General features: G+C 48.3%; 1 protein-coding gene across 3 annotated transcripts in view; it reads left to right on the top strand.

Moving 5' to 3' along the window:
* The window catches only part of LOC135902081 (uncharacterized), a 651,905-nt gene that overhangs the window by 322,454 nt on the left and 308,700 nt on the right, over positions 1–20,751 (top strand). For all 3 annotated transcript variants that reach the window (XR_011513945.1, XR_011513944.1, XM_070537064.1), the window contains exon 4: positions 20,075–20,278. Coding sequence is in view for 1 of the 3 variants with exons in the window: in XM_070537064.1 (XP_070393165.1) it covers positions 20,075–20,086 (12 nt within the window). In the remaining 2 variants the exon portion in view is untranslated. The remainder of the gene's footprint in view (positions 1–20,074; positions 20,279–20,751) is intronic.

The raw sequence follows: 20,751 nt of genomic DNA, 5'->3' as shown, positions 1-20,751 counted from the left end.
TTAGGAAGGAAGGTATCTTAGGAAGGAAGGTAGTTGAAAATCAGGCAGATTTTACTGCGTCAGGTTTTTCCCTGAAGTTGCTGCTGAACAAGAACAGCAACATATACTCTTTGTTCCCCATGCTCGCACGTTAAAATGTTGTCTGAACGGCAAATAGCTGTGCGGCTATATATATCGGCTATCTTTACGAAGTCTTTAAGTAATATTTAAAAAGACCCTATCCGAAATAAACGTACGGATCCGTCGGAGACAGGTCGCCAGGGGTGGCGACCACGAGGTGGCGAGTGATAATTAGTCGCTAAATAACGCACACCTACTAATTATCTTGATGCTTCTAGTTTCGGCCGGCTCATCGTAATCGGGGAAAATGACGCGAGCTCTCCGTACAAGCCATGCAACTTCTGGGTCTGGAAAAATGCGATTACCCGCGGAACTGTGGCAGGGAAAATTTCGGCGATCAGCGCGCGCGACACTGAAACTGGGGGGCTTCAGCGAGCGCAAAGTCGCTCCCGTCGACGCGACGTTCCGCTTACGTCAACCAGCAGCGGGCTGCCAGCCGACGGTCACGGAGCCAGCGTGCTCCGGCTCCGTGATCCTCGCTGTCGTAGAGCGCCGGCTGCCCGCTTGCAGTCTACGTAGAGACGTCAAGTATAGCGAATTCAGAGGTAAACACTCCCGCACAGATCACTAGCCATTTCATCTCGCTTTTGGATCTCATATAATTGCAGTGATGTCCAGAGATGAAACTCAAGCCAAAAAACATGGCCCAAATGTAAACTTAAGCCGGTCTCTTGACTTACAGAAATAACGCAACGCACGGCCACTTGAAGCATTGCTTGTCAAATAAAATAGTGAACCTTTAGGGTAACGCTCCCGCACAATCGTATTGCTACACGAAACGTGTTATTATTATTGCTTTATTCCTCTCTCCTATAATGGTGTCAATTATTCAGCCGACAAATTAGGCATACTTGTCCTCGCGATATCAGTGAACTTGTGTCTCTTTCGTTTGATCACGTAGGGTGCTAAGGCTCAATGCATGTTCAGGGAAGACAACGTAGCTTTTTCTTGTTACTTTTGCATTGAATTGGGATGTGATAACCTTGCTTGCTCGCATGCATTCTCAGCAAACCTGCCTAACGCTGCAAGAACGTACGTAGCGCAGTGAACATGAGAATTGAGCCACTTAACCAATGAAAGTGCCATTCAAAGGAAATATGCAATGAGAGTGTCAAATTTTCTGCGGTCTCTTTTCTTGTTCGCATCCCTTTCGCAAGTGTTGCAAACGTTTGCAGCAACCGCGCAGGCTTCAAGAATTTATCTTAGAAAAATGGACACTTGAAATTTAAACTAGTTACGCGATAAACTACGACAGAATATTCAGCTCGCTTGAACAAATAGTCATGAAAAATAGTGGAAACTACTTGTGAGTAGAACTACGCCCTACCACAAAAGAATTCGTTGGTGAATATACCGGAAGTTATTTGCTACCAGCTTATTTCAATGCTCTACTAACTTGTTTAAAATTAATTTCATTTTTGTCTTTCCATTAATATGAGCATACACGAGGCATTGCAAAGGGTGCACATGCATGACTCCTGCAATGACTCTGGAATAATCTTCTTCTCCGGGGACATTTGGTAGCCCATACCTTTACACTCAGAAAATCCATGCACGTGCCAACTAATTTCACGCGTAGTAAGAAGTTATGTAACTTTATTTGATACTTACCATTAGCGACGAGACCTTATAGCTAAAGAAGCCACTCAGACATCGAACATACTTTCGGTGATAAACTCTCTGAATGGAACCCTCCAGATAAGTCCTGTTGTTCCTGGGCTCAGATTGTTTTACTGATAGCTTCCACATGATTTCTACAATGGCGCTGCTGTCTCATTTACGTAAGCGACCATAAGAACACTGTGCATACGGCCGGTATGCCTGCAATCAGTTAACCGACATCTGTGATGCAAAGCCGGGCAAATTACATAGAGCAACGCCCAGCATTCGCGTCCCGCCTCATGACTGCGACCACTTCTGAGCACGGTGGATTCGTGACAGCCATATGAAGCCTTCCAATAATCTGCATTCAGCATCGGAGGGTGGGAGTAAACACGGGCTAAGCTAATCGCACGATTGGCCTCCCTACCGCTCGTCGTTCGCACCACTCGAGGCGTAAGCGCACATTTCTTTAATCGATGTAAATAAGAAGTTTGTTGGGCGCCATCCGTCTAGAGAGAAAGAGAGAGAGAAAGGCAAAGGAAAGACAGGGAGGTTAACCCGAGATTATCTCCGGTTGGCTACACTGTACTGGGGGAGGGGCGAAGGGATGTAATAGGTGAGAGAGACAAGGATACAAAAAAGAAGAGAAATACCTAAACACACACACGCACGTATACACACGAACTGTTTCTGTGGGAACTGTCAAGCAGCCCGCAAAGGCGTTCCTAGTCTTACGCAGTGTCACGGTACAGTCCTACGTCCCACAGTATACAGTCACAATTTGTCAGAAAGTCCCGTGTCTTTCAAGTATCGCAGCAGCGCCTTCATAGCAGATCGCGCTGATGTTCGTCTAGCCATCCGAGAAAGATAATACGAGAAGTTACGCCTTCGTTCTTTGACATGCGTGCAGTTATACTTAACGATTTGGAAGTGTGCACGAGAGATGCTCCAAGAGCTTGCACAATGGTCGGACTAGCTGGTGTTTTATATGTGAACTTTCTAATGCACTCAACTCACGGAGACATTAATAATGACATGAAGGGGGGTTCGACGAAAGCTCGTGTGGCGAGGAAACAACGTGTTTGAAGAATGCGTGCGATTGACAACGAAAAAACAAAGTGTTTTCATGTTTCGGCTTACATTAAAGGCGCCTTGTTCACAATGAATAAGGTGCATGGTGGTCTTTATTATATACGCGCCCAATGGCGTAATACATTTGCATATAGCTCAGAGAGGGGTCCGCGAGTCATGTTTATCGGGCAAGGGCCTGCTCCTTGAACGGAAAGAGACGCTCAGACGGAGCAGCCTCTAGCCAAGTCAAGACTACACTCACTTGTAGCGGCATCATCACCACCGCATTATGGCCTCCTATTAGCGCCTATGCGGTCTGCGTGCTATCTGAAAGGTGCAAACGTGAAAGCGTAACGCCCACGTACCTACAGTTTTCAGCCAATGTCGGTGTTGTTTTCTCAACAGTGCAGGTTGTGGTATGATGGCCGAGAGGCAGACCTCCGCCAATTTAAATAGCATTCACTGCCAATTTCCGAATTTTAAGTATGAGAACATTACTTCTTGTGAATTGTGACGATTCCTTTTCTCCCAAGTATGCCGGTACAAAGAGAACTTAAGCCATTGGCAGGCACCCGCTTAGCCGGTTCACAGTACATGAATCCTAGAGACTCCTATGAGGGATATGACCATCAGGTGCGTGTCAGCCACCACAAAAGCATGTAAGCCTCCGACAGTCACATATTTGTCGCTGGCGCGACCGTCTTGCACCTCGATGTTTACCTAAAGGCATTCAAGAGTGGGGTTTAACGAAGTGATGAGCTGGGCGAGTTGGTGTGAACTCACATTTAGTAAATCACGAAGGGATAAAGATGACAGAAGCATCTATTATGTGTTTTTGCGTAATATTTGTCCCTTTGCGAATTTCTAATAATGAACACTACGGTGCCGTATTATAATACTGACAAAAAAAGGGGCCAGTGAAACAGGTTAGATGTTCTAGAGACGCTTGCACGGGCGACAGTACACCGATGTGTGAAACAATACCATGTTTCCTGACATGGTGCTTAACACACTGTTTCATCTAAGACATGCTGGAACGTGGTATCCTTTGGTGTAGAAGCAAAGTAATTCAAGAAATGACATCGAGGTTACATGCGACAGAGTGGTGGTCAAGAAAAAGTCACACGTACTGTCGATATAATAGAGCCTTCGTACAACTTACTTTAGCATTCAGTGCAGGTCAAAAGACTACGCACCATCTTGAACCTTCCCTCTATGCTCATCCGGTGGCCACTTTTGCTGCAGAATTTTAGAGAACTGGTTCCCGCAGTGTATGAGCAGGGCTCATTCCAGTTTTCCAGAAATTCCTTGATTCCGCCTCCGAATTTTGCTTTAAAACGCCCTCTTAAACAACGCCGCTTCGGGCACTGACTGCGTGCTCTTTGCAACAAGAAACGCCATTACGTTACCCAACGTCTGCATTGGATAGGGCGCGAGATTTGAGGAGGATCTTGTCTTACTCCTGCACGTGCTCCCACATCCTTGTTCGCATTCCCGCCATGAGGTGAGACATTGAGCGGCCCACACCGAGACGGGCTCGGTGCGTCCCGGCTGTGGGTCCACATCTGTCGGAGGCAGTTAGCGAAGAAAGAACGTCGATCAGTTGTTCTGGAAAGAAGAGCCCTACATTCCAAAGAGGCAGGTTTAAGACGTCAAGGGCAAGAGACAGAAGCAAGATATTAGACACACCATGGCGAACGGTCTCTAAGATTGCGTTAGCCATTCAGGTTATGACAAAAATATTCGCGTTAAATGCTGCGTATGCCTTTAGCGGCAATGCATCATCTCCAGCATTCCTTTCATATTATATATTAGTTGCTATGTCATATATGTATTCGTTATATTCGTGATTATCATTATTGATCATTAACTATGAGCGCGTTGGCATATTCCACCCCAAGAGACCGAGAGAGAGGGGTATTTGAAGGTAAATGTGCAATTGCGGAGCCCGGGTTAAATTATAGTACGTATCCATTACTTGAACGTCCTGGAAAAAACTGAACGCGTGTTGCTTATGAGCTGACATAGTCGTGGAATGCGCTCTGAATGGGTGTTTGAAGGCACAGTGTGGAAGTTGTAATGGCGAAAATGTTCCACAATATGGCAATATACTGCACGTACTACATGAAAACAGCGAGCTTGAAAAAAATGAGAATCGTCCTTCCTTGAGGGCGCATAAAAATTAACAGCAATAATTTCGGTTTTGTCCTGTCCTTCAAATGCGATTAGCATCAGATTACCCGCCTGTGTGATATAGCATACGTGGTTGCTCATGGAAATTGTGGTGAATTATTAAATTATGCCATTGACCTGTTTGTATAGCTTCCTAGATCTCATGTGCCTATGTGACGAGATTTACCTTAACGTCCAGTTTGTTTATGTGCAGCAGCAGCAGATGTTTATATTTGAACTTATCGTCCAACAGCTGCACAGTGGGTTACTGCACGGGAGGCCAACGAACAAATGTAAATCTGTCGTTATTTAGTATGTAGCTAAACGGTGCAAGTAGACAGACTCAGTCCTTGTTGGAATGTGTCGTCAGCAGTTGGCAATACAACCCGTGATTTTGCACTTAGAGGCTGAGCGTCATTACCACTGAGCTATCGCGGCAAGTCACAGATGCCAAAATAAAAAGTCGCTGAGTTAATATACGTGCCAAATTAAAAAAAGCGATCAATTATTTGTCCCACGTGATTTGAAACTATGTAAGTAGTTACATATCCATGAAGCTCCGGTTTTACCGGCATCACGAACTCTTGGCCATGCCGTCAGAAAGCGTTCTGACATTGATAAAGTACAGTTGGCTCGCATTATTGTGTGCTTCTAGCAGACGTAAAAAATTCGATTAGAAAGGAATCGACGCTCTGTGCAGCACCAGTCGCTAATACACCTCCATTGTGAAAAAAAAAGAATGATCCAATAATGGAGACAGCCCTGCTGTCGACGGACAAACGGTAGATCCTCTCGGCGGAATATTAATAAAGTGACAGTGGCAAAACCGGCCGTATGTAACAGGCATGTGCGCGTGGTTCGCTGACCACCATGACAATACGAATGGCCACAATTCGGCTTTGAAGCCCAGTAGCCGGGCGTGTCAGACAGCTACAGGCCTTTGTTTTGAAAGCTGCACCAGCGAAACTCTTTTTTTTTCTTCTCCTCAGTGGGCAGACATATCGTATTTATTAGGTCCCTGCCCTCCTTTCTCTCTCTCTCTCTCTCTCTCTCTCTTTGCGGCGAGCGAGACCGAGAGTGGTCGCGAGGTGTCGCCTATTTCATTAGTGATTGGCCATAAATCTCGCTTTTTTTTCTCCTCCGCCGCAACGAAGGTGGCGGCCCCTGTTGTTCGTTTCGCGAACGCTTAGATCGTGAGGAGGCGAGTTGGCAGGCCACTGATGCTTGTGAAAACTGAGTTTCTAACGTAAATAGTTCATTTACTTTGTCATTACGTCACGCTTCTGTGCATGTCCCTCTCAGAGGCAGCAAATCCCAATGCTTTGCAAATCACGCAGCCACCCTTAATACCTAGAACTGCTGAACAAAAGGCGAACATTTGCTAACTACCTGCTTTGCATATTTACGAGAATTACCCGATTCTTGATGCCTTCGTTGTGCTCTGCAAAACCATGACCACGTTCCTTCCTGAACTAGATGATATCATATTCAATGGCTTCGTGCGCTTTAGTTGGTCTGACCTGATTTGCTCTTGCTTCTAATTTTAGTCCCCATCAACACCTGCCCGGTGCTTTTTTCACTTACTATACCAGGTGACCATTCTTAAGTTTTACGAAAATTTTCAAATTTGCCTGTTGCAGATAAGACATAATTCTAGTCCTTGAGCTGGAATATTCAAAGAGGCAGACATTACTTGCACGAAAAATTAAAACGAACCCAGTTGAAAATGACAACAGAGGTTGTGTTCAGTACTACAGAAATTTCTGTTGTACAACAGGATTTTTCTGTAGTAACTACAGATTCCTGATGGAGCGACAGACTTTTCTGATGTACAACAGACATTTGTTGTTGTGACTACAGAAGTAGTCTGTCGTATGTCTGTTGTTACAACAGAAAGCTGAAGCTCTACAACATATTTTTGTAGCACTACAGAAAAACTTGTCATCACTACAGGCACCCTGTTGTCCCAACAGAAATGTTCCTGAAGTAACCCGAAAAACTTCTGCAGTGCTACAGAGAGCTGTTGAAATACTACAGAAACCTATTGTGGCAACAGGCCCCCAATTGTCACAACAGAAGTGTTCCTGAAGTAATGCGACCAACTTCTGTTGTACTACAGAAAAATGTTGTTGTACGACAGAAACCTATCATTGCAACAGGCCCCCAGTTGTCATAACAGAAGTGTTCCTGAAGTAATGGACAAACTTCTGTTGTACTACAGAGAACTGTTCCACAACAGAAACCTATCGTCGCAACATGTACCCAATGATGACAACAGAAGTGCACTGAAATTGTGCGATGCGACATGCTTCTGTAGTGCCCAGTTGAAAAAGACAAGAGGAATTCATGTCGCAACTACAGAAATTCTGTTGTACGACATAAGTTCTTGACATTTCTTAATTGAGAGACATTTCTGACGTTACGACAGAAATTCTGATGTCGCAACAGAAGCATTCTGTCGCGAAGGCCAATAGTTATGAAGTCGCGACAGAACGTTTCTGTTGCGACTTCATAACTATTGGCCTTCAGAACAAGAGTTCTGAAGTCGCAACAGAAGCGCTTTCCGTCACGGCCCTTTAAAATTGTATGTTAGTTTCGCATCGGTGGTGTACACTGTACTTTTCTCTTGCGCGGTATTCAATCGCGCTTCTCTGAAGCCGGCAATGATAATGGCACCGACACCGGTATTAAAGTCGACGTGGCGAATAGTTATAATTGTACCGTGACGACGCGGCAGCAGCAACGCCCTACCGGCCTCCTCAAAATCGGCCGCTGATCAAAATCATACCATCTGCGGGAATGGCTGCGTATCCGTTTTGTTTTCTTGTTTTTGGTAAGATGTGGCACACAGGCCTGTGGACTTACATGTGCTGTTACACTGACACATTACTTAATTTCCCAGGAATATTTCACAAGCTTATGCGAAGCGCTAAACAAGATTTGGAATGTTCCACTAAGTTGCGTGAAAAGCTGTCTCGCTCGGGTTTCATTAATCTGGTACAGTGCTGCCGTGAGAAGCCAGTATGCTGTCAGAAAGAACTCTCATCCACGAATGTTTATGTAGCTATTTTGCATTGAACACACGAATTATATGCGCGCTCAGAAGTGTAAAGAACGAAAGACAACTGTCGAAAGTAGCAGTAATAACCCTAAAAGTCAACGTTGTCTATTTCTGAATTTGTTACTTAATATGGGACCAGTGCGTATGTGGAATGTTCGGCTCCCGCTTCTGTGCTCGTTTTCGGACTGATTTCTGTGATTCCTAACAACGAAATGTGCACTATTCGACGCAGTTTCTTCTAAGGAACACGCCGATGTCCGATTTTTCTTCCCGTCAGTGAACTCTTTTCCATTTCCGAGGCTTTTTAGTTCGGACCACGCCGCGGCTCAGCTAGCCTTACCCGACTAGGCCTATCGTCGGGGGCGAGGAGCGAGCAGGCCCAGGCCTCGCTCGTACGTGTGCGCGGCAGTATGCCCGCTATGGAGACCGTCGTGCCGGGAGAGGACATCTCCCAAGAAGAAGCGAATCGCCCTGGCTGGACGACGGCCATGGGCAGAAAAAAGAAGGCCACACCGGGACCGACCGTTCCGGACCGAGGCAACGAGGGACGAGCAGAGACGAAGGGCGGCCGCCGCACGGCCGGCCCGCAGAGCGCGGTCAAGCGCCTCGTCGCCGCATCGAGGCTCCTCCGGCTACCGAGGGACCACATTCGCATCATAGTGAGGCCGAGAGACGGCCTCGACGTAAAAAAAGTGAGTCAGATTCGCCTGGCGCAAGCGCTAGCAATGGCGGCCTCACTCCCGCCGAACGAGACCGAGGAAGACATCGTTTGTCCGAACGCAACCCAAAACATTCTCGTCGTGTCCACGCCAACCGAGAAGAACGCGAACGCATACGCCGGAGTTCAAAAGCTTCACCTAAGAGAAGGCGCATACAATGTGGCCGCATACATTGCGGCGCCGGACAACACGTGCAAGGGGGTCATCAGAGGAGTGGACCCCGAAATCAACGAGGCCCAGCTTCAGGCCATGATCGTGAACCAAAGAAATCCCATGGCTTTGGAAGCCAAGCGGATCAAAAACACCTCGACGGTGGTAGTGCTCTTCAACGGCATGAAAGTGCCGAACTACGTCATGTGTGGCGTAAGCCTAATACGCTGCACGCTCTACAGGCGGCAGAACGACGTGTGCTACGGGTGCGGTGACTTGGGTCACAGAGTCGACGTCTGTCCTAATCCTGACACGAAGAGGTGCCGCGGCTGCAGAGCCAACGACCCGGCTGCAGACCACCAGTGCTCGCCCAAGTGCGCCCTCTGCGGGGGCCAACACCCGACGGCGGACAGCAAGTGCAAGCAACGATACCAAATCCCTTACGTCGTGCGGCGCAGGAGGCGCCGACGCAGAAATGCGAAGAAATCGCAGCTGCAAAGCCATCCGCAACAGCTAGAGAGTAGATCACGTGATTCCAGCGTGTCAAGTGCCCCCAGAGGAGGACGTTCGACGATGCCGACACTACAACAGCGCAGCCGATCGAGAGGCCGTTCTCGCTCCAGGGGGCGCTCCCGCTCCCAAGTGCGCATTCAAGAAGGGCCGACCTGGGCGGACCGGGCCAAGCCAAAACCGCCTTCACAATCAAAGGTAACGCAGGTTGCATTGCCAAAGCATAACAAGGAAGACTCTAGAATAGCTCAGCTAGCGGAAGAAAACGCGCGCCTCAAGGCGGAGATTCAGCAAATGAGGGCGGATTTCGAATCGTTTCGGAAACACGGTTCCACTCCTCAGCTAGTCGACCAACAGCAGCAGCAGGTGCCGCAAAGTACACCGACCCCGCAAGGGGAGCAGTCGGTTCGCTCGGTCAAACGCAGGGCCCCTCCCCTGACGGAGGAGGGAAACCCGGCGGAACCCGAGTCCAGTAGCGTCCTATTGGGAATTAAGCAGTCGATTAGCTCACTGCAGCTAATGGTCCAGCAACTAGCGGAGAGCATGGTAGCGCTCGCGGCAAGAGTGACGCGTATCGAAGCACACGTGGCACCTCTGGGTGCTAAACAAATCCAAGGCATCAATCATGGCGACCAACTCAACTAGAGAGCTGTTAGTGTGGCAGTGGAATTGCGCTAGCTTCAAAAAGCGCAAGGCTCCGCTGCTACAGTTCGTTGCCTCACAGGCGGACAAACCGCACGTCATAATATTACAAGAAACTTTGGGTAGCGAGGTGTCCCTGCCCGGCTACCGGGTCGCCTCGTCGAAATTCGAACAGGGTAAGCGCGGAGTGGCGACCCTCGTCGCGAACAAATGCTCTTTCCAGGAACGAGATTTGAAATTAGGCAACGCGAAAGCGGAGGTAACCGTGATCGAACTCATACCGAACAGTTGGCTGAAAAACAGCGTATTCGTAGTGAACGTGTACAGCCCGCCCTCTGACCACAGACAGTCGTTCACATCGATAATAACGAAGGCGGCCTCAATGGCCAGGGGGGCCCCACTCATAGTGGCAGGAGATTTTAACGCGCCCCACGGAGCATGGGGTTACGCAAGGCCAGTGCCTAAGGGAGAGCGGCTATTGGTGGCAGTCACTACGTGCTCGCTAGAGCTGGTGACGGACCCCCGCTATCCGACTCGACTAGGCACGTCGGTGGCGCGGGACACGACGCCCGACCTGACCTTCGTCAAGAACGTGCGAGGGGCCGAGTGGCGCAACCTGCACGAGAACCTCGGCAGCGACCACTACATACTGGCGGTCACGATCCCCATCAGGGCGGCACCACCGAGAGAATTTAAGGTCACCGACTGGGACGCCTTCCGCAAAATAAGGAAGGAAGACACAAACGAATACGCAGATCTAGACAGTCTTTTTAGAAGGCTCAAAGAGGACGTTAACACCGCGACGAAGGTTGTCCAAACTGAACTGAACGTGGAAAGGATGGACGCGAGATTGGCACACCTATTAGAGGCAAAGAATTCCATCACGGCCAGGTGGAAAACGCAAAGACTGAATCGCAGACTACGAAAGAAAGTAGCGGCACTAAACCGGGAAATCGAAGCGCACTCGATCGAGCTTTCCAAGCAACAGTGGAACGAGGTGTGCGCGTCGGTAGACGGACAAATGAGAACCGGGCGCAAATGGAACCTCCTAAAGCAACTGTTAGACGACAAACAATCCAAAGGAAGTCAGAGATTGGCAATCGATAGGATTTTACAAAAGCAAAAGGAGCAGGGCAAAACGGAAAGCGAGTTCCTAAAGGAGCTGGCGGAGACGTATCTGCCACTGGGCCCGTCAGGCGACGGCGACTATCCACAATACGCCGGGGCAGAGGTCGAAGAACTCGACGCGCCTTTCACGGAATCAGAAATTTGGGATGCCTTACAAGGCCTCAACGGACGCTCCGCTACAGGCCCGGACGGGGTCTCGAACAAACTGTTGAGGAACCTAGACGGAAGGTCGGTCGAGAAGCTCACCGAAGAAATCAACAGAGTGTGGGAAACGGGAGAAGTACCAGAGGTGTGGAAAGAGGCCTCGGTCATACTTATACCGAAACCCGGTAAACCACTTGCGGCGGAGAACATGCGGCCAATATCGCTCACCTCGTGCGTAGGCAAGACGGCCGAACATGCCATACATAACCGAGTATCCCGGTACATAGAGAGAGAGGGCCTCTTCCCACATAACATGGTGGACTTCAGACCGGGCCTCTCCACACAGGACGTAATGTTGCTACTCAAAAAGCATATAATTGACGGCATGACCAGAGACACCAGGGGCATACTGGCCCTGGACCTAACGAAAGCGTTCGACACGGTCAAACACAGATTTCTAATGGAAACGATCTCGATGATGGGGCTCGGCCGGAAATTCCACTCTTACATAGGCTCCTTCCTCAGAGACAGGAAAGCCACGATCAAAATTGGACAGGCCACGTCCGACTGGTACACGCTGGGCGCGAGGGGCACCCCACAAGGGGCGGTGCTCTCCCCACTATTATTCAATCTGGCAATGAAAGGGCTCTCTGACCGGCTCACGAGAGTGACCAACGTCAATCACGCCCTGTACGCAGACGACATTACGGTGTGGTGCCCGGGAGGGTCCGACGCAGAAGTCGAGCAGGCTCTTCAAGAGGCGCTGGACACAACGGAAGAGTACCTGAAGGAAACGGGACTCCGTCTGTCACCCAACAAATCGGAACTGTTGCTGTACAGGCCCTCAAAACAAGGCATGAGGAATTTGACGCCGATCGATCAAATACCGATCAAATTACATACGAATGCCGGCCAGCCGATTCCCAGAGTGGACACTATACGAATCCTGGGGCTGCTAATTGAGGCGAAAGGTGGTAACACACAAACTGTCATGAAACTAACGTCCAAAACGGAGAACATGCTCCGGCTGATCCTCAGGGTGACGAACCGCAGAGGAGGGCTCAGCGAGAGCAGTCTCATCAGACTTTACCACGCCTTCCTCATGAGTCACGTCAATTACGTAGCCTCGGCGCTAAAATGGACCAAGAGAGACGCGGCCAAAATAGAGACACTGATGCGCAAGAGCGTCAAAAGGGTGCTAGGTCTCCCGATCACTACAAGCACGGAGCAGCTCGATCGGTTAGGGGTCCACAATTCACTATCAGAAATCATCGAAGCGCAGACCAAGGCACAGGTCGTGCGGCTGTCGACCACCAGGGCCGGCAGGCGCATCCTAGAAGAAGCAGGGATAAATGCCAAGGCAGAGTGCAACGCACACAAGATTGCGCTCAGCGCGGCGGTAAGGGGCACTTTCAAGGTGGAACCGCTTCCGAGAAATGTCCACCCGCAATTCAACGAGGGGCGCCGAAAGGCGAGGGCCCGAGCACTGCTGAAATCGACCGCCAACTGCCCGGGCCTGGCGGCATTTGTAGACGCGGCCCAGTATGGGCGCAGCGACCGGTACGCGGCCGTCTCGGTAAGCTGGGATGGCACAATAATTAACGCAGCATCGGTCAAGGGGGTAACGTCCGAAGTGGCCGAACAGGTGGCAATAGCCATGGCAATGAGAGACCCCGAACGTCCTTACGTCTACACAGATTCGCGATCGGCGGCAAGAGCATTCGCCTCGGGCTCGATATCCCGGGAAGCGGCGGCCGTCCTCGGCAGCGAGGGAGCCGCGGGTCAGCACCTCGTCAAATGGTTTCCAGCCCACATGGGGGCCGACGTGCACCCCGAATTTCCCAACGCCAACGAGCTGGCGCACGGACGCGCGCGATGATTCACGCACCGCGGCGATCGTGGGGAGCGAGGTGGCGGGGAGGGAGGGGAGCACCGAGACCCGCTGCTCACCTTCAACGAAATAACAACACACTATCAGCTGTCGAGGAGGACCTTCCCACTCCCCCACGCTAAACTCACTCGACCACAGTCATCGATATTCAGAATGCTTCAGACAGGGTCGTTCCCCTCGAGAGGCAGACTGAGCCGTTATTCACCAGAAGTAGAGCCGCAATGTCCGGATTGTGGCGAATCTTACTGCTCGCTAGCGCACATGCTTTGGCAATGCTCCGCGTTAAGCGGCACCGTGTTCACTAAAGAAGAAGACTGGGTGGACGCCCTGCAAAGCGACGACCACCAGACCCAGCTCCGGGCCGTCCAGAGGGCTCACGAAAGGGCGGAGGCTCACGGGCTTCCCGTCCCAACGTGGGCGCGGCCAGCGACCCCTGTCGCCCACTAAACCATGAGTGGGTGGGGAGGGGTTCCTCAGGACACATTAAAGTTATTTCCTCCTTACTTAATATGGATATCGTACATCAGTATCGATGTTCAAGCACTCCACGATGTACCGGTCGATGGTACGAACACTCTTGCTCTTCTAGAGATGCGGCACTTGACGCGGTGGAGTGATAGCGGATCTTGGCTCTTAAAATGCAAATGTAAACACCAGCGCATCAGCACGTCGTACTGTTCACATGGCCAAAATGTACACTAGAAAAGCATGTCAGGGGTGGTGCAGTGTGTACCATGGACGACCAACTGTGCACTATGTAACAAGCCGGAGACCATTGAGCACGCTTTCATTGAGTGTTGGGATGCAATTTTTTATTGGGATGTCTTGCAAAGAACTCTTAAAAAGGAACTGCCGATAACAGCACAGGGTATACGTTTCCTGCCGGCAGATAGCCATCAGGGCTTTCCGTATGACATGATAATGCTCCTGGGCCTCCATAGTCTTTGGAAGACACGGATGGCGGTAACGCACGCCGATGTGAATGCGCGCCCAGCGCGAGAAAATTTTGTTGAAAGCATTATTTTCATACGTGAGATATATCGTGTACAGGCAGATCCGCCTGACTGGTTGGGTAATCTTGATGAATTAGTGAATTTCAAGAAATTTTAGCTTGTCACGTTGGTCCAAGTAGTCCAACGTGTTTTTATGTATGTCATTTTGTGAATAAAGAAAAAAACAGGGGTGGTGCAGGGTGGTGCAGGAGGAAGAAGAAGACGGCGTTCCGAACGGTCGCTTTTTTCATGTTCTCCGCTCCAAAGGATTTATCGGCCCCTGGCCGAGGTGCTGCTCAGGCTTCAGCCAGCAGCAATGACTACCGTGTTGTGATACCTCGTCTTCCTACCGGTAAGCTGGTTGTGGACTCCGTTTTCCTGCATGCTGACTTAAGTGGTCGACCGTACAGAGCCCAAGACTTCAGAGACGCCCTTCGGAACGTTATTGACCTGAAGGAAATAAGTTCCATCGGTCAATTTCAGATGTCACACGTGTGGATGGTGACGTGCAAATCATCAATTACAAAATCAAAGCTAGTCACGTGCGGAGAATTATCCGTAAAAGGTAGACGCTGCCTCGTTATTGACCCCGAGCCCACAGAAGTGAAAATGAAGCTTTTATGGCTTCCTGAGCGTTTGGCAGACGATTACATTCGAGAAGCGCTCCAGGCTTACGGGAAAGTGAAGTCTATATCAGCAGAAAGCTGGAGAGTATCGGAAATGGAGCAAATGCGTACCCTAAATCGTGACGTGGTGTTGACTCTTGCCGATGGAGTCGGCGTGGGAGACGTTCCACATCTGCTACACGTTTGTGGAGTGCAGAGCCTTGTATTGATTCCAGGCCGGCCCCCACTTTGTCTCCGCTGTAACAAGGTTGGGCACATTCGTCGAAACTGCAGAACCCCACGTTGTGAAGCCTGCCGACGCTTTGGCCACACAGATGAAGAATGTGTTGTGACATACGCCGACAAGCTACGACACAGGACAAGGCCTCCAGAAGAAAGCCTGCAGGAACACATAATGGATGTTACTGAGGTTCTCGACGCAACGGGAGACGTTCCCTCTTCCGCGAATACCAGCTGTGCCAGTAAAGCCCCTCTACATGTTGAAGACAATGACATCGCAGAACCGCCCGTGGAAAAAGAAAGTAGCGAAGAGAAAGAAGTGCCCGCTACTACGCAGACAGTTGCCGCCCAGCCAGCGAATGAGACAGCCGCTGATGACTCATCTGCTACACCGAAGCACGTCAACACGTGCGCTATGCTGTCAGAAGACAGACGAAGTAGCGCGGATACGTCAATTCCGAAGCGCCGTGCGACTAACAGATCAGAATCAAGCACGGACAGCGAGACGGCCAGTACCACAAGGAAAGCACGTCGCCGCAAAACATCGACACACTCAGGACAGTGCCGGCGATCAAGGTCCAGGAGGCCTGGTGAGGGTTCGGAGGGAGCCTCACCGTTACCCTCTAAGACCGACCGCATAGAGAATTAGGTCTAAATAGTTGGTATTCACCATGGCCCTGTCCCAGCAACTTCTCTTCGCAACTTTGAACGTGAGAGGCCTTAGGTCTTTGCAGAAACAGGCGCAGCTTCGCCGGCTTTTGTCTAGGAAGCGGCTCGACTTCGTCGCCGTGCAGGAGACGAAGATTGAGAGTGATGACGAGACAGAAAGGGCTTTGCGACCTTTTCTGTCTGAATATAACGTCTGCGTTTCACACGCTCTTGGTTTATCCGCGGACTGTTCCTGTTTCTGAAAAAGAGCCTACTTTGTTCAGCACTTAGTTACCATGTAGACGCTGAAGGCCGATATATATGCTGTGATTTTGTGATGCAGGGTGTGCCATGGCGATTAGTCAACGTCTATGCATTTAATGACGCTGCAAAACGAATTGTCTTATTTGATACTCTGCGTACTCTAATGGACTGTGATCGTTGCATTGTGTTAATGGGCGATTTCAATTGTGTATGTGATCCGTGCGATCGAAGCGGCATTAACACTCAGCGGGACAGGAGTGGTGAAGTCTTGTCTAACATAATAGAAAATGCAGGGCTCGTTGATATAGGAGTGTCGGGACAGGGAGCTCGCTCTTATACACGAATTCAAGGTCGCTCTTATGCCCGCCTTGATCGGATTTATGTTTCTTCATCACTCCTCTCCCGGGAACTGTCCTGCACTACTATCCCAGTTTCGTTCTCGGATCATTGCATCGTTATCGCAAAGATTGGTGAGAAATCTGCAACCAATTTCCGACCACAGTGGGCACTCTGGAAGCTTAACTCTGACCTCCTAAATGATCAGGATTTTATTAATCGCGTACGCATGACCCTAAAAAATTCTCTTTCTACTGACTTGCCGTTATTTGCAGCTTGGGAACTCTTTAAACAAGAGGTTCGTACAGTGGCTATAGAAATTGGATCGCTGAAAGCATTCTATAGAAAGAATGAAGAAACATTACTTCTTAAGAGCCTACACAACCTTTACCAGATGGAATGCGAAATTCCAGGCACTTACATTGTTGACATAGAAAATCTTAAATGTGAGTTGCAAAAGTATGATGCACTGCGTTACAGAGGTGCGCGAGTTCGATCTCGAAACATGCGCGCTCTGCAGTCTGAGCAACCAACACGTCAAGCTTTACTTGACGAGCGACGTCACGCTGTTTCCAAAGTAATTCCGGTAATATACTCCGAAGGTACTCTTTTAACAAATACGAATGACATAATTTCTAAGTTCGAAACTTACTACAGTGTGTTGTTTAGTGCTCGGCCCGATGATCACGATGCAAAAGTTTTAGAGAGTTTTGTGTCTCTTGTAAAACCTTTACAGGATGATGACTCTGCATGCATTAGTGATACCCTTACGATACAAGAAATTGAGCTAGCTATTGATCAGCTGCCTCTGTCGAAAACACCCGGCCCTGATGGACTTTCCTGTGAATTTTACAAAGCTTTCAAATCAGTTATCAGTCCCATATTATTGGACATTTTTATTACAAGCTTAGAGGTAGACGCCCTTCCGCAATCTTTTTGCAAAACCCACACAGTTCTAATTCCAAAAAGTTCAGATAAGGAGAAACTGCGTTCTGTTGAAAGCTACAGGCCAATCACATTGTCAAACGTAGATTATAAAATTTTTGCAAAAATTTTATCGAATAGATTGCAATTTGCGATGTCAATTCTCATTGGTTCCCATCAGAGGTGTGGAATTAGGGGCAGATCCATTCAAACCAACATACATATCGCCCGTACACTCCTTCAGTATTGTTACGGTTCCACTGAACAGCTTGCAATGCTCCAGGTAGACCTTGCTAAAGCTTTTGACCGTGTCAGTCACTCCTATCTATTTACACTTCTGGAGCATGCCAATGTTGGCTCCGTCGTGCTTAAAGGCGTTAGGCTATGCTATACGTCTTGTACCACTCGTTTAGTTATTAATGGCCAACTCTCTAAACCAGTTTCCATTTGCTCTTCGGTAAAACAAGGATGCCCTATGTCCCCATTACTATTCGCCCTTTATCTGGAACCGCTATGCTTAAGCGTAATTCAGTCGAGTGACATCCATGGCTTCAATATACTGGGTAATGAAGTAAAAGTCTTAGCTTATGCAGATGATTTAGCGTTCTTCTGCACGGATAAGTCCAGTGTTGAAAAGGTAGTATCAAAAATAGAGGCATTTGGCAGCGTATCAGGAGCACGAATGAACTCCGCAAAAAGCTTAGGCTTATGGTTTGGCGCATGGTGCTATACACCAGAACAGTTTGCAGGCATTAATTGGACCGGTGTCCCGCCAAAGTATCTCGGCGTGCCGCTACACGCATATAAATTAAGCGCACACTATTGGAAAGAACAGGTTTCTGCCCTGCAAGGTTACGCCCAGACATTCATTCCACATCGACTTTCTATTTTTGGGAAAGCCGAGGCCTGCAATAAGTTCTTGGCAACAAAAATTTACTATGTATTGCAAGTTATACATTGTGCCAGGCTCTACATCCAACGCTTTCACCGAATCTTTGCGACCTTCGTATGGTCTTCCACTTTTGAGCCCATGAGGCGAGACAATATTTTCAGGCCCGTTAGTGAAGGTGGGCTGGGTTTAGTACATCTTTATGTGCGGCAAATAGTGTCTCGTTTCTTCTTTTTTCGTGATACATCACATCCTATAATTCGGTCATTCATGCAAGTCACACTTGTTAATGCTTTACCTGATTTAATCGTTTCTTCGAATTTTTCTTCGCGTTTATGCTTGTGGGGGTTCATGCAAGAAGTTTACTTGGCGGTTCGTTTCCTGACAGTTCGGTTTTCCACAGAATACTTGTACTCTGTGTCGCGTAAAACGTTATACAAAGATCTATTGTCCATGCTTTTTCCGCCTCCATTTTACCGATCACTATACATTCAATGGCCAGGTCACGATGTTCTAAAGCGAGTTCGTAAAATGTATATATCCCCTTGCTGCAAAACATTCTTTTATAAAGTTCATAGTGAAACCATACCGGTTAAAACATGGCTACAGAAAAAGGGTATCTTTGTCTCTTCTGTTAACTGTCGCCTTTGTGACGTGCCAGAGACGATTGAACACTGTTTTATTAGCTGCACCGACGCCATACTATTTTGGGATGTCCTCCAACGGACTTTGAAAAAAGACTTTGACATCAACGCTCATACTGTGCGATACCTGCTGCCGACCGCTGATAATAGTGCACCTTTTGATATGTTTTTTCTCATCGGAATGCACAGTTTGTGGAAAACGCGAATGATGGACAGAAACGCCGAAACGGTTGTACCTACAAGGGTGAATTTCATCCAAATGACCCTACACCTAAAGCAGGTTTATGATGAACTTGATACCCAGCCAGACTGGTACCCCATTTTGGTGAGGTGCCTAACCTTACCACCCTTCTAAAGTGAAACCACATTTCTACCCACAGTATGAACGACGCCGTTTCTCTGAGTGACTGTCAGTGTGCTCTCCATTCTCTGACTATGCACAACTGGTGAATATCGGGTTGTTGCTACTGTAATAAATACCATGAAAGAAAAAAAAATAACAGGGGTGGTGCAGTGGTAAGATGCTGGGCTCGGAATCATGAGGTCGCAAGTTCGAATCCTCGGAGGGGACGTTTTTTTTTTATTTTTTTTTTACTTTTATATTTTTCTTTTTCGTCTTAACAAATTTACATAGCCTTAAGGAGGTGTCTGTCAATTTTTAATAAAATATTGATCAAGAACTACAGAACTTTCTACTACAGGCAACAGAACTACAGGCAACAGAACTACAGGCAACAGAACTACAGGCAACAGAACTACAGGCAACAGGACTACAGACAACAGAACTACAGAAACAACGTCCCAAAATACGACAGACTGTGAAAATTTCCTGTTGTGTTTTTCAACTGGGAAGTTATTCAAAAAAAATTCATTCATTTACTTCTGAACTGGTTACTTTACGGCACATGACAATTTACGACTTGAGGCCGATGTGTTCGCAAGGCGAATTCACTTACAATGAATTTCCAGAATGACACCAGTTTCTAGATACGTACCGTTAAACTCGCCATAAAACTGTACTGTTGTTGCACTTCTTCAAGAAAACCCTATTTTAGGCATTGAAGCTCAACAGTAGCTGCAACGTCAAGGTGTTTCGTCCTACACTTTGGGAAATATGTAGAAGTTATTCTAATCTTGGGAATTCATTTCAAGTGCAATCGTGTTGCAAATTTGTAAATTGCAATATGCGACGCAACGTAATTGTGTTTATTGGTGAATTCTCGTTAATTATTTTGAATATGTATTGCAATTTTTCGTTGAAGAATGTCCGCCTTTGCGAATAATATACCTCAAGGACAAGAATTATATGCTTTCTGCCGCAGGTGGACTGCTGATGTTCGGGACGCGTCAGTCACGCAAGCTTGAAAATAAGACAGCTCGCTCCTAGGAACGCCGAGGACATACGCACCCACTGGCTGCCAAGAAATCACAGTGTGCTTCCACTAAGTCTGACGCACGCATCGGTTGCCAAGAGGTCGCAGCAAGCTACCCGTACTCTGATACCACAGTACTCCTCGCGACGAGGGGTAAGTCTCAGGCCGTCAAATTATACGTCTACTGTGCTCATTAGTAGACGTTAATCGTGTGCTCTTGGACAACCAGTACACGTCATCGGCTCAAAATGCTACGCACATGTTCGATACACTGAGAACGGTGCTACCCCATGTCGAGATCGCAACTCTCTACAAATTGTCATCATGTCATGAACGAAAGTTCGGCTCCACAAAACGAACTCGGCTTAGAAGATGGTATGCTTCATTAGGCAGCTGACCTGTGTGCACGACTACACCCGAGGACAACTTTCTGTGGCAGCACAGAGAAAGCTAAGCGCATGGGCTCGCACGAACGTAGCTTCTGCTTTTGTGTGACTACGCCAAGTAGTTCGGTTTCAGTTGCACCAGCCCCTTCAGCACATTAGCGTTCTCGTTTTTTTTATTAGGTCATTTCTTGTCAGCTCGCTCGGTGTATCATTTCTCTCCTTACAATTGTGCCAAGGTGA

This window comes from Dermacentor albipictus, chromosome 4 (assembly GCF_038994185.2).
Source record: "Dermacentor albipictus isolate Rhodes 1998 colony chromosome 4, USDA_Dalb.pri_finalv2, whole genome shotgun sequence".
Classification (NCBI taxonomy): Eukaryota; Metazoa; Arthropoda; class Arachnida; order Ixodida; family Ixodidae; genus Dermacentor; species Dermacentor albipictus.
This window is presented reverse-complemented; position numbering and strand designations above follow the sequence as displayed.